A 17,282-nucleotide genomic window follows, 5' to 3' on the forward strand; every position below is an offset into this window, starting at 1 on the left:
CCCTTTAAGTACCGAAAGGCCACAAGAAAGTCTCCCTGGAGCCTTCTCTTCTCCAGGCTAAACAACCCCAACTCTCTCAGCCTGTCCTCACAGCAGAGGGGTTCCAGCTCTCTGATCGTTTGTGTAGCCCTGCTCCAACAAGTCCATGTCTGTCTTATGCTCAGCTCATTTTCTCCTTTTTCTCTCCCAAACTGGATGAGTGGCACTGGGGCTTATTCCTCACCTTCCTGTAGCTGCCTAAAAAAAAAACCCAAACAGCTAGAACAATGCAGGAGGTAACCATTTCCGACAGCTTTCGTGCCCCAACCTCCTCTTTGTTTCCTTTCTTTCTCCCCTCCACGCTATGGGGACCCTGAAAGCCCAACCTGGCCTGGCAGACAACCCAAGTTTGCTGCTGCAGCTGCTTTCTGCAGGGAGTTTCCAGGCGATCAGGTTCTTTCCACTCTGTCTTTCATGAGCTTGACTCCTCAAACTTCTTGTAAAATATTAAAGATGGAAAATGGCAGCAGCGATCGCAGCCCCGCGTGTGGCAATTTATGTTTGCAGCATAATTCACCACAAATGGATCATGTTTTATGGGCTATGTCCTTGCAGCTAATGGGGGAGGTTTTTTAATCCTATTTAAAAACATTTCCAAGCACCTCTGGGGGTGGCAGAAAAATGCAGGAGGGTTGGGAGGAGGCAAAAGCATCGCCACCATGGGATACTGACAGTTTGGAGTCAGCCATAGGAAGGCGTCTCATGTTTTAATGTACCTGCCCCTGCCTCCTGGTTCCAATATTAGAAAACACTAACAGAAATGAGGTGCAGATTAATTAAAGATGTGCCTGGGTTTATTGCTACTGAAGGAGAGGGAAGTTTTGCACGTTGTCAACCAAAAAAATGAAATAAAAAAAGAGATCTCCCTGGAGAAGCCTTTAGGAGAGATGCTCCAGGTGCCATCAGAGAGGAGGACCACAGTCGCACTCCAGCACGTGGTACTGGTTGAAGACCCAACCGTGTCACCCCGAGCGAGGGCAAGGCAAAGCAAGGCAAGGCAGGCCAAGGCAAAGCGAGGCAAGGCGAAGCGAGGCAAGGCAGGCCAAGGCAAAGCGAAGCGAGGAACAGCAAGGCAAGGCAAGGGAGGCCAAGTTCCCCCACAGACGGCGGAAGGCAGCCGTGGGCAGGAGCTCTGCCTCGCCTGCAGCTGGGGCTCTCAACTGCAGAAGCCTGGTTTTAAGGAATATGTTTAACACAAGTCTTCAGGAAACAAACCCGTGTCAGCCGGAGCCAAGAACAGTCACCTCCATCTGGCTGGAGCACCCGAGAGAAAGTTGCCTGCAAATCCCACCATATGCTCCAGACGCTCGGTACAAAAGCCTCGGGCATCCTACTAAACTTCCAGAAAAAAAGAACTTTCTCTGACACTTGCTTTTCCTTCTCTGCAGCTCGGCAGCCACCTTGCACTTCAAACTCTGCCTGCCGCGAGGCTGATGCCGAGTTCTGCCCCAGGATTTCAGGAAGGGCAGCCTGGTTTTGCAGCTCCGGCGCTGCCTTGCCAGAGCCGGCTGACCACAGACGGCAGCAGCCACAGAACGGTGGCAGACCCCCCCTTGAGACTTCAGGATGAGCAGGGGGGAAAATGGTGGCATCCAAGGAGAGAGCAGGACAACATGGACCCCACGCTATTACCCCCAGCTTCACCATTCTCATTCAACATGGGCGACCTTACCCAAAAGCACTGCATCTGGGATTGCAGGAGGAAGATGTGGGGAAGGAAGGGGATGCAGGGAGCCCCCCGGGCTCTGGAGCCCCCCCTCATCCCCGCCGGTTGCCGAGGTGCCTGCATTAGGGGGCAGTGTGGGAGCACGGAGCAGGCGGCGCTTTGTTTTGGTGCATGCCGGCGCGGCGGCGCTGATGCATGGCTGCTGCTGCGTGGCCAAGGCAGCCCCGACATTGATTTATGGGCAACTTTCCATTTCATCAGCGCCGGGCACCGGCACTTCGCGCCGCCCAGGGCAGCCGTGGCTGCGCTGGGGAGGCTACTGGCTGCCCCCCCCCCCGCGCCTTTCCCTTCCCCCACCACCTCCTCTAGTCGGTGTGAGGAAGGTGTGGCATTAATTGCTCTCGATTTTCAATTTCCCTTCCGGCGTTTCCCTGGCACCCCGGGGCCCTCCTTTGAGGGAGCTGCACCCCGGCACCCATCCAGCTTTCAAAACAAAAGCAGGAACGCCTCCGGTGACCTTTTGGAGGATGAGCAGAGGATTTGTTTGCTCATCTCCATGGGACAAAGAGAGATTGAAATCAACGCGTCTACTCACGCCGGCCGTCAACCCAGCCACCTTTTGTCCAGAGCACAGCCCAACACCGTGGCACTGGCTGGCACCAGGTGATGCCCTGGCAACCCGAGGTTGCCCAGGGCCTCTCCTCTTGCATCGTTTTGGTAGGCTTTACATTTCCGTTGGCCTCCAGCCTGAAGGTTGTTGCTGAGCTCCAGTGCCGGGGAGGGACTCTGCCTGCTAGAGAGCAGCTGGGGACGGGTGCTGCAGCCTGGACTCCTCCTCTCCTCTCCCTTTCCCAACACACACACTTCTCCTCCAAGCTCACTCCCACGGGTTTCTGGGCCACTAGCTCCCAGAAACGGTCCATATAATTTCTTCCCTTTGCCAAACAGCAGTGCACAGCCAAATGCATGGGGCTGTAGCAGTTCATGCAACCCCAGGGAGCGGGCATGGAGTTTCTGTAATCTGAGCTTCACTAGGGACTTCCTCCTCAGCTCCTGGTGTGATACACCACAACTCCAAGACAGGATCAGACCCCCTAAACCCTCTCCAAAGCAGTCTGCCCATGCCTGCTATCCTCAGGGATATCTCTTGCAGGTCGCCGGTGCCTGCAGTATGGTGCAGAAGAGTGAGATGCTGAATCCCCTGAGCCCACTGAATCCTCCAGTCTCCTAACATGAGGTTCGTCAGCCAAGGTGCTACCACCAGGAACCTCACTCACTCCCACAGCTGGCATCCCAAGGGTTCTTTGCATCTTGAAGTCCAGCACTTTAATTTCCTCCAGAGATAGGAAATTATCCCTGTGCTGCAACTGGCTCATCACTGAGCCTCCAGCCCACCTTTGCAAGGCTGGTCTTCTCCAGCACCTCCTGAAGCTGGAAGGAGCTTCAGCACCTGCAATAAATCAGGCAGGCTTTCATGGGGGCGATGTTCAGACTGTGTTAAAAGGTGGGATTTTTCTTCTCCCCTCCTTCCCTCCCATCCCCAGGGCTGGGAGGAGAAACCAGATGTTGGAGGGCTTTCAGGAAAGGCAGGCTGCTGAGATGTCACATGCGAGCCATATGCATCAGCACTCGGCCTCTCTTCCCTCTGGCAGCTCTGGGGATGGGCAGCATCCCCACACAGGACACCTGCAGTGGTGCCATTGTGTCTACCTGGTTTTCAGGACCCCCCCCCCCCAAAAAAAAAAAACAGCCCTAAGAAAGCAGGGCTGCTTTTCAGTCCCCCTTCTCCAGTGGCTCCTTGTCAAGCCACACGAGCTGCAGGGAGCTAGGCTGGGTTGTCTGCTCCTGAATCAGACCCTCAGTGGAGAAATGCTAGGGGAGAGCAGAAAGGAAAGCAGAGGGGACAGCTTGGAGGCTGTCAACGGGAAGAGCTGAGATGGGAGCATGCACAGCATGTCTGGGGAAATGAGACTCCTCTTCCTCACCTTCCCCTCTCGGGGAAAACCACCCCATACTCTTGAAACTTTGCCCTAACTTCATGCCAGTTTTGCAGCCCTCGCAGCTCTGCATGAAGCAGGAGCCCCAAAGGACACTCAGCTCCGAGATCAGGGCTTTTGGAGACACATTTGTTGGAAGCAGCAGCTTGGCACTGGAATTGCTGGCAGCAGCTATGACCTGTGAGATAGCAGCTCTGCTGTTGGCTGGCTGCACCCCGTGCCACCGAGCGCTGCTACCAGGCCGCCTGTTTTAGGGTTCCCAACAAAGATTGAGGATATTCTTACTTTGTCTTACTTTGTTCAGGAAACGGGGGCTCTCTAAAAACCAAACAAAACAACCAGGACCCTCCTTGCCCTTCCCCCCCCACACACACTAATGGTGGTATTGGGCTCAGATATCACCACAATAAATCACAAGTGCCTTATCGAGGCTGCTTGTCTACTGCCCGAGGAGTTCTCCCCTAGACAAATCACAGCCCCAGATAACAGAAAATCCAGCTTTGCCAAAACAAATATTCCCTTTCAGCTCCAATCCCCTTTGCTACACCAACAAGTGTTTCTTCCTTGAGAAGGAAGATTTTAACAGACCCAGAGCTTCTGCCGCTGCAGACCAGCACGGCTCATGCCATGCAAAGAGATTCCAGAGAAACAAACACCACCACCACCACCCCACAAAACAACAACAACAACAAAACGCCACCACCCAACCAAACCCCCATGGTTCAAGCTTGGAAAACTCCTTTTCTTTGTGCTTGTCGAGATCCTTCCCGGCATCACTGATCGGTCGCTGCTCCAGATCAGCGTCACTCCAAAGACACATCACAAGCCCTCCTCCGTCAGAGCTCAGGGCAGCGGAAAGAAGGAGCAAGGGGACTTTGGGGGCTTTCTGCTTACAAGGTGCCTCCACGGTATCTGGGGGCTTGGCTGGAGCCAGCTCCTGCCTGCAGCCACAGCTAGCATTTGTTAATGCTTTCAGTGATTGCATTTGGAAAAAATCAAGCGGTTAACCGGAGTGGAGAGGGGGGCAGAAAAAAGTTTCAGGAATCAAAACCCAGAATGTTTTCAATTATGGGCGTCTGTTAGGAGTGGAGAACAAACACAATCCCAACCCAAACACAAACCGAGCAGCTCTGGAAGAAAACACGGCTGGTAAACAGGCAGTAACCTCTTCCAGCAAGGAAGAGATTTGCTTGAAGGCCAACAACAAAAAATTAAAGAACAGAAGAAAAAAAAGGAAAGCAAACATGGAAGGACAGCAGAACACAAGTTATCCCTAGACAGGTCAGCTCTGCAGGCATGCTGCTTTCCTAGCATCCCCTTGGAGAAACCCACCCCCACCCCCCCCGCCCCAGGCAGAGCAGAGCGGAAGCGAGGAGGTGCGCGGTGTGCAGGCGAGCAGCACGGGCAGCCGCAGCCTACCTGGAAGAAGCCGGGTGGGATGGGGCCCCCGGGCATGCCGTCGTTCGGGGGAATGTTTCCAAGCACGGGACTCGGGGCGGCAGCTGCGCTCTGCGGGGAACAAAACCAGGACAAACATAGAATCATTGAAAAATTGTCAGGGTTGGAAAGGACCTCGAGGATCATCTAGTTCCAAACCCGCTGCCATGGGCAGGGACACCTCACACTGCATTAGGTTGTTCAGAGCCACCTCCAGCCTGGCCTTGGAAACCTCCAGGACAAGGCTTCCACCACCTCCCTGGGCAACCTGTTCTAGTGTCTCACCACCCTCATGGGGAAGAACTTCTTCCTAACATCCAATCTGAATCTACCCATTTCTAGTTTTGCTCCACTCCTCCTAGTCCTGTTGCTACCTGACACCCTCAACAGTCCCTCCCCAGCTTTCTTGTAGCCCCCTTCAGATACTGGAAAACCACAATAAGGTCTCCTCGGAGCCTTCCCTTCTCCAGACTGAACAATGACAACTCCCTCAGTCTGTCTCCATACGAGGGGAGCTCCAGCCCTCTGCTCATCCTCGTGGCCCTTCTCTGGACATATTCCAGCACCTCCAGATTCCTATTGTAATAGGGGCTCCAGAAAACTGGATGTAGTGCTCCAGGTGGGTTCTCACCAGAGCAGAGTAGAGGGGAAGAATTATCTCCCTCGACCTGCTGGTCATACTTCTCCTGATGAAGCCCAGGATGTGACTGGCTTTCTGGGCTGCAAGTGCACACTGGTGGCTCATGTTGAGCTTCCCATCCACCAGCACCCCCAGGTCCTTTCCTTCAGGTCTGCGCTCAAGGCAGTCCCTGCCCAGCCCATATCGGTGCTTCGGATTGCCCCGACCCAGATGCAGGACCTTGCATTTGGTCCTGTGAGTTGGAGTCAGAGGTAAGAAGAAAACACTTCCAAGAAAGCTGCCCCTCTTCTGCCACACCACACTGAATCACCGCCATCACCTCCAGAGTCACTCCCCAGGCCCCCAAGCATAGGATGCTTGGAGCCAGAGAGGCACCGGCTGCTGAGGCTCGGCCATGATGAAGATGGCTGCACAGAACCCAGGGATAATTCTGGGGCTTATTTATTCATTTACCCAGGCACTTAGCATTGTTAATCCACCCAGGAGCCTCATCCAGTGCAGCGCTCCAGGCAGAGCTGTTTTAAGGCTTTTTAAATGCTTCTCTTAGCCCCCACCTCTCCTTGCTTGCTGGCTGGTTCGGTTCTGCCCTCTGAAAGAGCCTCCCTGACCTCTCCAGCATGCCACGGTTTTCTTATGAATTGCCAAATTCCTTGCACCCAGCCTGCAGGGCTATGTTTCCCCTCTCATGCCTTCCCAGGACAGGCCATCCAAGTGGCTCCAGCCCTGAAAAGGAGGGACAGGGATGGATGGAGGGTACCTGGACACTCTACTCAGCATCTCTGTTTGCATTTACTTCATCTCTGTGTATTAGACACTGATGGACAAAAGATGTATTTTTGGTGCTAGCAGTAACTCCAGCAGGGCTGAGGGAAGCGTGGTATGCACCAACCCACTTGGGAAAGCACCAGTGTTATGGGAAGCTCCTTCCTGGAAGGGAAATGATAAGAAAAAGGTCTTTCCCCAAAGAGCCCTGCTGGCACACGTCCCTGCTGGATTGGGGGAAGTACCTGTGCCACTCCAGTGCATTCCTGATTTAGCCACTGCCAAACAAACTCCCATTCCCAGGGCAGATACACGGCAGCCTCAATGACACTAACTGAGTTTGGATCACAGATCTACTCTCTCCACAGATTTTCATGTTGGGTTTTACCCACCTACAACCACATGGCAGGGCTGAGGAAAATTGTCCAACACACACACACAAATTAAAAAAACAAAAACCAGTGGAAACATTTTCCACCAAGGAAACCCACAGGCAGATGGGGTACATGGGAGCCTGCTCTGGCTTGGTTTCACCCCAAAGCCTGGAGCACCCTGAGCCACCAAATCACACATCCTGACAGCAGCCAAGCCAGCCCTGACCGCCAGCTGCATCCAGAGTGGTGACAAGAAGATGTGAGCAAAGAAGGGAAGCAGGACTTGGGTAGCCTGGAAAATTAAGGATGAAGACTTGGCAAAGTGAGACCCCAATGTCTGGCTGGGAATCTCACTATTCTGGACCATAAAGCCTTGAAAAGGGAGGAGAGTATCAGGCTAAACACTGCTTCGTGCCTTCCTGAGGACCATCCTTCATAGCCCTTCCATCATACTCTCTATAGGAGGTGGTATACAGGATAAAGACCAGGTCTGTGCTGGATGAGTGGCTCCTTTTCCCACCCCAGCATCTCTGAAACACACATGCCAGAGATGACAGGAACAAGCTTTGTCCCCAAAGCGATTCCCTTTGTGAAACAACCGGGGTCCTCCTGCAGCTACGGAGTCCCACACCCACCAGCACAATCCATAGCCTCACTTCCCTCCTGAACAAGGCATCCCAAGCAGCCTTCCCCACATCAACAGCAAACCCCAGATCTGAGTGTTTTTACAGTTAATAAAAAAAAAAAAAAAGAAGAAGTCCTGGCAGGAAAAATAAGCCTGCCCATTCCAGGCTCTTTTTATACATCAGAGAGCAGCAAAAATAGACGGGAGAGGGAGTGAACCCAGTTCTCCCCCTCCCTCCCTTCCCTCCATCCCCCCAAGTGGGTCAGCTATAAAAGTAAAACCAAATCTTAATCCAAGGCCATGAACATATTGCAGTTTCTCTGCAAAGCAGATGACGGTTCTTAATGCAAAAATATATAAGACCAAGCCCCAAACTGCAGCAAGCCCATTTGGAATTTCCTTTATTAAACCCTCTATCACGCAAAACGCTTCTCTCCCAAGGCGGCCAAGCGCTGCAATAAAGCTGCCAAGGTGATATTTTATGGTTTCAAGAGATTTCCAGCACACCATAATCCTTTGCTGGGGGAATCTCCCAAAGCAAAATGGATCCTGAAGGGGTGGGGAATGCGGAGAGACCCGCATTTGGGGATCAAGGAGGGACAGGCGTATGGGGATCGAGGGGGGATCTACATTTGGTGATGGAGGAGTGAAAGGCATTTGGGGATCAAGAAGGGACAGGCACTTGGAGATAGAGGAGGGATGGGCGCTTGGGGACAGAGGAGGGACCTACATTTGGGGATTGAGGAGGGACAGGCATCTGGGGATCAAGGGGGGACAGGCACATGGGGATCGAGAGGGGACAGGTGTTTGGGGATCGAGGCGGGACAGGCATCAGGAGATAGAGGAGGGACAGTCATGTATGGATGCAGGGGCAAAGAACGCTGCCCTCCTCCTTCCCTCTGCAACAGAGGAAGAAGGGGCAAAGCAGCCAAAGAAAACCTTGAAGCAAAGGCCCATTTTCCCACAAAACCACAGAGTATTTCCCTGCGTTAAACATCCCCAGACCTCACCTCTGCCCGTGCGGCACAAGCGGGGATTTGAAGTTCCTCGCACATGTGGCACTTGGCAGAACTTGGTAATTAAAAACCCGCAAGTGCCCTGAGCATATTGTAGGATGGGAGCCAAATTGGTCAGCCCTTGATGAATGATTTACAAGGCTGTGAAGTGACATTTTGTTTCTTTTTTGCTTTACTTTATTTTATTTATTATTCCCCTCCCCGTTACCGCCGCAAAGGTAAACGCGGAGGCACCTTTAGCCCTGCAGAAGCCACGGGAGAGCTGCCGCAAATGGAGCTGCTCTACAAAACTCTTGGGATGTGCCAGAAAAGAAAGAAAAAGGGGGGGAGGGAACAGTGGGAAACAAACTTGCCAAACCCCAAGGGTCAGCATCCAAGCCCAAAGGGCTTCCCAGCATCCATTTCCAGCCCTCCCAGCTCTCTTCACCTGGTTTATTTTCACCATGGGACTTGCACATCTCTCCTACAAACAAAGACTGAGAATCCTGTGGTTGTTTAGTATGAAGAGAAGGCTAAGAGAAGACCTTATCAATGTCCATAAATATCTGAGGGGTGGGTGTCAAGATGAAGGTGCCAGGCTCTTTTTGGTGGTGAGCAGGGACAGCACAAGGAGCAACAGGTACAAGCTGGAGCCCAGGAGGTTCCACCTCAACATGAGGAGACACTTGGGCATGGTGAGCGTGATAGAGCCCTGGAGCAGGCTGCTCAGAGAGGCTGTGGAGTCCTCTTCCTTGGAGGCTTTCAAAACCATCCTGGATGTGTTCCCGTGTGGCCTGCCCTAGGTGATCCTGCTCTGGCAGGGGGGGTTGGACTCGACTGTGTCTGGAGGTCCCTTCCAGCACACAACATTCTGTGATTTTGGTTTAGAAACTCTCCTTTAAGGACACAGAAGATTTCAGCTACAGTTTGCCTGCTAGGCCCCTTTCCCCAGATGAGTATTAAAAACCTCACAAACCCCCTCAGGGCAGGTACAGCAGATGCCTAGAAGCCCTATGAAGATGGGCAGCACCATCATGTCAGAGGAGGATGACACCCATGTTGCCACAGTGTCCAAGCTGGCACTGAACTGAAAGCACATCCAGCCACGTTAAAAGTCCCCATTAGAATGTGACAGCCCAGATTTCCTTCTACTAAACCATACCGAAGACCACTGCTGCCAGTGAGCAAGAGCAGCTCTGGCACAGCCAGCACACTGGCTCAATTCACCTTTGATCAGATGGGAAATTTGCTCTGATGAGACCTCACCTGGAGTGCTGCATCCAGCTCTGGAGCTCTCAATATAGAAAGGACATGGACCTGATGGAGCAGGTCCAGAGAAGGGCCACGAAAAGGATCAAGTGCTTAGAGCATCTCTGCTAAGGGGACAGGCTGAGGCAGCTGGGGTTGTTCAGCCTGGAGGAGATTCCAGGGAGACCCAGTATCAGCCTTCCAGTACCTGAAGGGAGCTACAAGAAGGATGGAGAGAGTGTTCCCAAAGGCCTGTGGAGATAAGATGAGGGGCAGTGGCTTCAAACTAGGGAAGAGGAGATTTAGATTGAACGTTAGGAACAAGTTCTTTACTATGAGGGTGGTGGAACACTGGAACAGGTTGCCCAAGGAGCTGGATGGGGCCTCAGCCCTGGAGATACATAAAGTGAAGCTCAGGGCTCTGGGCACCCTGATCCAGTTGAGGATGCCCCTGCTGATTGCAGAGGGGGCTGGACTGGACGACCTTCGGAGGTCCCTTCCAGCCCAGACCGTTCTATGATTCTACATCGAATGCAGCTCCTGGGCACATATGTATAGCTACGTACACACCAAGATGTGTATATACATATATACACATATGATTTGCCCCCCACACTTATGTTGGATTTCCCCCCCTTTTTTGGTGGGAGCCAGCGGAGTGGTGGCAATCTGGATGGGCACGTTTGGCTTCCAGAGCCAAGCTCTCCGTTAAGGCACCAGCTCGTTACGCCGGCAGATGCCGTCTAAGCCTTTAAATCGCACACTAATTGCACTAATTGAGCTAACAGGCTCTGTTTCGTCTCCCTACCCTGAGTCAACCAGCATCTTCTGGTACTGCTGTAGAGATCCAAGCTGTTGACTGTAGTGTTATTTTGTCAGCCATTAAACGATTCATCAGAGTCATTAATTGATTTATTACCGCTGCCTGCGAGTATAGCTTTGCAAATAAAGAAGGATGGAGGTCAGGAGGCAGTGGAAATCGGACAAAACAGCACAGCCAGGAGCTGGGCACTTGAATTAGCAGTAGGAGCCTGCTCAGGCAGTGCCACCAGCATCAGATACGGGGCAAAAACAAGGGAGAAAATAAAGAAAAGATGTGCTGGCTGGTTGTGCTGCCAAACTGGAGAGTGTCCAGTTCTGGGCCCCTCAATTTAAGGACATTGAGACACTTGAACGTGTCCACAGAAGGGCAATGAGGCTGAGGAGTGGTCTCGAGCACAAGCCCTGTGAGGAGAGACTGAGGGAGCTGGGGTTGTTTAGCCTGGAGAAGAGAAAGTTCAGGGGAGACCTTATTGCTGTCTACAACTACCTGAAAGGAGGTTGTAGCCAGATGGGGGTTGGCCTCTTCTCCAGGCAATCAGCAACAGAGCAAGAGGACACAGTCTCAAGCTGTGTCAGGGGAAGTTTAGGCTCAAGGTGAGGAGAAAGTTCTTCACAAAAAGAGTAATTGGCCAGTGGAATGTGCTGCCCAGGGTGGAGTCACCATCCCTGGAGGTGTTCAATAAAGGACTGGATGTGGCACTTAGAGCCATGGTTTAGTTGTCAGGAGGTGTTAGGTAATAGGTTGGACTCGATGATCTCTGAGGTCTTTTCCAACCTGCTTGATTCTATGATTCAAACCAGTTGGGTTTTTCAGCTAAAATCTACATAGCATGTAAAAGAGCTACTCAAACCATCCTGCTTTCTTAAGCTAATCCTTAGGAAGAAACCAGGTTATTCCACTGTGGTAATGGTCTTTAAGAGCAGCAACAGGGAAGAGGCACCAGTATAGCTGCACCCAGCAGCTCCCTGGAGCATCCCCACCAGTGCCACCCCAATCTGTCTTCCCAGGCCAGCTGAGCAGGGAACACAACTCACCTCCTCTGCTGGTCCTACAGCCCCAGGAGGGGCTGCAGAGCAGTGCTTTTATTTATTTGCTTTCTTCAGTGCTGAGGTGAGGTCTCTGCTAGGCAGGATGGTTTGCTGAGAGCAGGGTGCGGCGAGTCGTTTCCTGCCCCCCGCCCTGTGGCTTAGACAGAGGGCAGATGCAACCCCAGAGGAGCTGGGAGGCGCCAGCCGACAGGGTTTCAGGAGATGAATTTAAAAAGCAGAAAAGCCAGTGCCAAGCTGAAACTGCCACCACTGACAGCACACTGCTGTCCCCAGCCCCAAGGTACTCCTGGTAATAAACAGCATCACCCAACAAGGGAAGGGTTGGGAAGCTATGGAGCTTTCTGTATGGCAGCCTTTGGGATGCTGCAATGGGATTCCTCCTCCTTCATCCGTATCACTGGGCTAGCCTGAGCCATCTCCAAGAGCATCAAAGGTGAGCTGAGGTGCTGCACCCTCATGCACCCCTTCCTGCAAAGACTCCCAGCACCACGAGACAATAGCCTGTGGGGTGGCTGGCAGGGCAGCAGCCAAGGCCCAGCTTGCCACCCACCCAAACCTGCTACGCTTCACCAACACAAGTGATGGTTTCTATTGACTATGAAAACCAGATCCCCACTGGTGACATTTACTCTGCTGTTACACATGAGCTGCTTCACAAGAGCAGCTCCGGTCAATGCAACTCACCCCACCGCATCCTACAGCCAACTTTTACCAAACACTTACTTTTTAGACAAAAATAATCTCCAAACAGTGGAGCAAGGCGCTGGCAGGCAGCAGAGAGGATGCTGCCTTCACAGGGAACAGTATCAGCTGCCCTGCCAGTCCCAGACACCACCTATGCAGCAACAAGGTGGAAGAGTAAAAGTACCTTCATGGCACAGACCTAAACCCAGGCTAAGGAAGACCTAAACCCAGGCTAAGGATGGTTGGACCTTTGCTTTTTTGCCTCAAAGGGGTTTTGCCCTTGCTCTCCTCTCCGCCTGGAGTACTGTGCCCAGTTCTGGAAGCCCTATTACAAGAAGGATCTGGAAGTGCTGAAATGTGTCCAGAGAAGAGCCAGGAGGATGAGCAGATGGCTGGAGCTCCTCTGCAATAAGGGCAGACTGAGAGAGTTGAGGCTGTCCAGTTTGGAGAAGACATGGCTTTGAGGAAACCTTATTGTGGCCTGCCAGTATCTGAAGGGGGCTACAAGAAAGCTGGAGAGGGACTTTTGAGGGTGTCAGGTAGTTGACAGGACTAGGGGGAATGGAGCAAAATTAGAAATGGGTAGATTCAGATTGGTTGTTAGGAAGAAGCTCTTCCCCATGAGGGTGGTGAGACACTGGAACAGGTTGCCCAGGGAAGTGGTGGAAGTCTCACCCCTGAATGTTTTTAAGGCCAGGCTGGATGTGGCTCTGGGCAACCTGCTGTAGTGTGAGGTGTCCCTGCCCATGTCAAGAGGGTTGGAACTGGATGATCCTTGAGGTCCCTTCCAACCCTAACATTCTGTACTTTGGGCTGCATCTCACAACCACAGCAGCAGTAGAGTAAGACACTGGAGTGTAGCTGCCTCCAGTACCAGCATGTGGGGATGCTGGGGATATGTTGGTGATCTGGTGTCTGTCTGTTTGTCTGTCTCCTTTGATTTCATTTTTTTTGCCTAGAGCTTAGGCTTTGGGGCCTAAGGAAGAAAGCAGTGTGCAGGTCAGGACTTCGGCGGGCTGCGTAAACAGGTAATACAGAATTTAATTGGACTCCAGTTAAGCCTTTTCATCTCGTTAAAGCTGCCTTCATCTTATAGAGACAGGTTTTAAATTTAATAATAGAACCCTCCCACACCTCACAGTAACCCGATTAATGCCGGGAGGGGGTCGACAACGTCGGCCGCTGCCTCCGCACTGAGCCCTCAGATGCTCTCCAGCATCAGGCCCCTCCGCAGGCTGCAGCCAGCATCTGTGCTGCATCAATGGCTATGGAAATAAATAAACCAATAGAACACCAGCCTGAGCACCTCTGCTATGAGGACTGACTGAGGGAGCTGGGGCTGTTCAGCCTGGAGAAGACGAAGCTCCAGAGAGACCTAATAGCAACCCTCCAGAAACTGAAGGGGGCTACAAGATGGCTGCAGAAAGACTGTTTGCAAAGGCCTGCAGTGACAGGAGAAGGCAAGGGCTTCAAACTAGAGAAGAGCAGATGTAGGCTGGATGTTATGAACAAGTTCTGCATCATGAGGGTAGCGGAACACTTGAACAGGTTGCTTGGGAAGGTGGTTGGGGGCCCATCCAAGGTGAAACTCGACAGGGCTCTGGGCAACCTGATCTAGTTGGGGATGTCCCTGCTGACTGCAGAGGGGTTTGGACTGGATGACCTTTGGATGTCCCTTTCAACCCAGCCCATTCTGTGATTCTGTGGGATGTGGGTGCCAATTGCTGCCCTTGTGCCAGTGGTGGGCAGCCACTCTGGCACCCGCTTCCAAACCAAGGAGCTCATAGAGCCTCTCGGGTAGGCTCAGGGCGGTTTTGGGGTGTGCTGTGGTACACTATAGAGATCATCCTGCTTCCCCTTGGTGCAAGCCACTTAGCTGGATGTTCCAGGAAACAAAAAACAAACCTGATTAGGTTTATTTTAGAGAAGGTAAAAGGAGATTGGGCTGAAGTTTCATGAATTGGCAAGAGGAAGATATAAACCACACCAGATTAAGAGGGCTTGCAGCAGTATCACCGCATCACAGAATCACAGAAACAGTGAGGTTGGAAAGGACTCTCAGGATCACCAAGTCCAACCCAGAATCCCACGAGGCTCTCCCCTAAACCATATCCCCAAACACCACATCTGAATGACTTTTAAACACATCTAGGCTTGGTGACTCCACCACCTCCCTAGGCAGCACATTCCAATTCCTTGACCACTCTTGCCATGAAAAATATTTCCTAATGTCCAGTTTACACCTACCCAGTCGCAGCTTGAGGCTGTTCCCTCTTGTTCTATCACTAAGTACCTGTGAGAAGAGGTGAGCACCAACCTCTCCACAACCTCCTTTCAGGGTAGTTGTAGAGAGCCATGAGGTCTCCCCTCAGCTTCCTCTTTTTCAAACTAAACAGCCCCAGCCCCAAATGCCATCACCAGGCTCCCATGGGACACCAAGCTGTCCACATGAGTTCAGCTGAGCTATACCTCTGTGCCAACACCAGCTTTCTGTGCTTGTTTTATCCACATCACCTGCAAGCTGTCCTGCACAGGAAGCCTCCAGCACACAAAGCACCAGCATACACTGTGGATGGGAACAGCCACGTTCAGCCACTTTGTTCCCCTCCTTAAAGAATAAAGAACCAACCACCAGCTCTGTATTTTCCCTGAGCTTTAAAAAAAAACAAAGGAAAAGGCAAGGGGGGGAAAAAAGAGGAAAAGGCAAGGGGGGGAAAAAAGAGGAAAAGGCAAGGGGGGGAAAAAAGAGGAAAAGGCAAGGGGGGGAAAAAAGAGGAAAAGGCAAGGGGGGGGAAAAAGAGGAAAAGGCAAGGGGGGGGAAAAAGAGGAAAAGGCAAGGGGGGGGGAAAAAGAGGAAAAGGCAAGGGGGGGGGAAAAGAGGAAAAGGCAAGGGGGGGGGAAAAGAGGAAAAGGCAAGGGGGGGGAAAAAGAGGAAAAGGCAAGGGGGGGGAAAAAGAGGAAAAGGCAAGGGGGGGGGAAAAGAGGAAAAGGCAAGGGGGGGGAAAAAGAGGAAAAGGCAAGGGGGGAAAAAAGAGGAAAAGGCAAGGGGGGGAAAAAAGAGGAAAAGGCAAGGGGGGGAAAAAAGAGGAAAAGGCAAGGGGGGGAAAAAAGAGGAAAAGGCAAGGGGGGAAAAAGAGGAAAAGGCAAGGGGGGGAAAAAAGAGGAAAAGGCAAGGGGGGAAAAAAGAGGAAAAGGCAAGGGGGGAAAAAAGAGGAAAAGGCAAGGGGGGAAAAAAAAGGAAAAGGCAAGGGGGGAAAAAAAAGGCACAAGAGTTGAATGCTGTGTCAAGCTAATAAAGGGTTGGGTTTTTTTCCCTCCCCCTTGTAAAGGATAATCTGAGACAGCAGCTCCGGCCACGAAACAATAGGATTTTAATCTCTTAAGTTGGCGTCCCTCTTATCCCCGGGAAGGAAACCCCTTCAGTCATTTACAAGTTTGTAAATAAGGTTCTTGGTAGCATCTCAGGGACATCTGCTTCGCCAGCCCGACAGCGTTCCTGCTAACATTTACAAACATCCTTACGCAAACACCCAGCGCGCTCTGCTGAGCTGGCTTTCTCTAAATATATCCCAAGGAAATATCTTGGCAGGGCTGCAAAAATTTCACAGCAACTGAATTAAAGGGGGGGTGGGGGGGCAGAGTGTGGAGGGGGGTGGGGGGTGAGGGGTGTTTGAGAGAAGGGGATAAACGCAGGATGTGTCAACCAGGCTAATGGCAATTAGGGTTGCTTTTGCACATGCCTGTGGCCAGCAGGCTTTTGCAAAGGAAAACTTCTGGCAAGTTAAGCTGGGCTTGCTGGTAGTGCTGCTCCCAACTTAGGAAAAGCTTTGCAGAGAAGAGCACTCCCTCAGGCACACAGATGCACTCTGCTCCTGGTATTACAGAATACAGAATGAACCAGGTTGGAAAATACTTTCGAGATCATTGAGTCCAGCCAACACGATCTAATCAACTAAACCATGGCACTAAGTGCCTCATCCAGTCTTTTTAAACACTTCCAGTGGTGGGGACTCCACTACCTCCCTGGGCAGCACATTCCAATGGCCAATCTCTCTTTCTGTGAAGAATTTCTTCCTCACATCCAGCTTAAACCTCCCCTGACACAGCTTGAGACTGTGTCTTCTCCTTCTGTCACAGGTTGCCTGGGAGAAGAGACCAACCCCCACCCGGCTACAACCTCCCTTCAGGTAGTTGTAGAGAGCAAGAGCAGTAAAGTCAGAGATGCTTTGCCATGGGCATTGCTGATCCCACCCCAGCCCCAGCCTGGAGCAAAGGTGAAGCCAGGTCTCCCAGCTCTTCCACAACCATATGACCCATGTCCAGCCTACACCTAAAAACCAGCCTACAAACCCTCCCCACTGCCAAACAGCTCAAATGCATCTTGTGCAATTAGCAGCCTGGAAAATGCTGTAAATACACAGGTATTAATTACTCTCCATTCTCTAATAATTCCACCAGCAGACAGGCCAGGCACTTTTCCAGCAATCAATACCATCCACTCCAGGGTCTACCTGCCAAAAAAGTTATATAAAATAATTATATAAAATTTTCATTAGATAATGCAATTGCTTAGGACTATTAATCTACTGCTCATCTATCAGCACAGGATGCTCAGCTCTACTGAGGGCCACCCAAGCCACCACTGTGGTGCAGGGCCTTGCACCCATGACCTGTTATTTTCTCCTGCACCAGACTCAGAGGTTCTTTCTGGATTTGCTCCTGATGTGAGCTTTCCACAAAGCTTACAGATTAAGTTGAGATTTTTTTTTTAAGATGGTTTTTAAAACCCAAAGAGCAAAGCTGCTGAGGGGGGAGGTGATTTGGTGGAGTTTTCGGCAAAGCTGTAAAGCAGACAAGAATTTATTGCCTGTGATGCTCCTTTGCTTTGCACTGCTGCGATGGGGGTAGAAGTACATAGGCTTGCACGGCTGGATGAGCTCACC

The 17,282-nt window shown here is 51.8% G+C and overlaps 1 protein-coding gene across 3 annotated transcripts in view; it reads right to left on the bottom strand.

Moving 5' to 3' along the window:
* Positions 1-17,282, bottom strand: part of SSBP3 (single stranded DNA binding protein 3) — a 72,385-nt gene that overhangs the window by 16,996 nt on the left and 38,107 nt on the right. For all 3 annotated transcript variants that reach the window (XM_068140661.1, XM_068140658.1, XM_068140660.1), the window contains exon 5: positions 5,122-5,211. In XM_068140661.1, coding sequence (XP_067996762.1) covers positions 5,122-5,211 — 90 coding nt within the window. The remainder of the gene's footprint in view (positions 1-5,121; positions 5,212-17,282) is intronic.

Source organism: Melanerpes formicivorus, unplaced genomic scaffold (genome assembly GCF_026170545.1).
Source record: "Melanerpes formicivorus ecotype bairdi unplaced genomic scaffold, bMelFor1.0.p_v2 SCAF_7, whole genome shotgun sequence".
Taxonomy (NCBI): domain Eukaryota; kingdom Metazoa; phylum Chordata; class Aves; order Piciformes; family Picidae; genus Melanerpes; species Melanerpes formicivorus.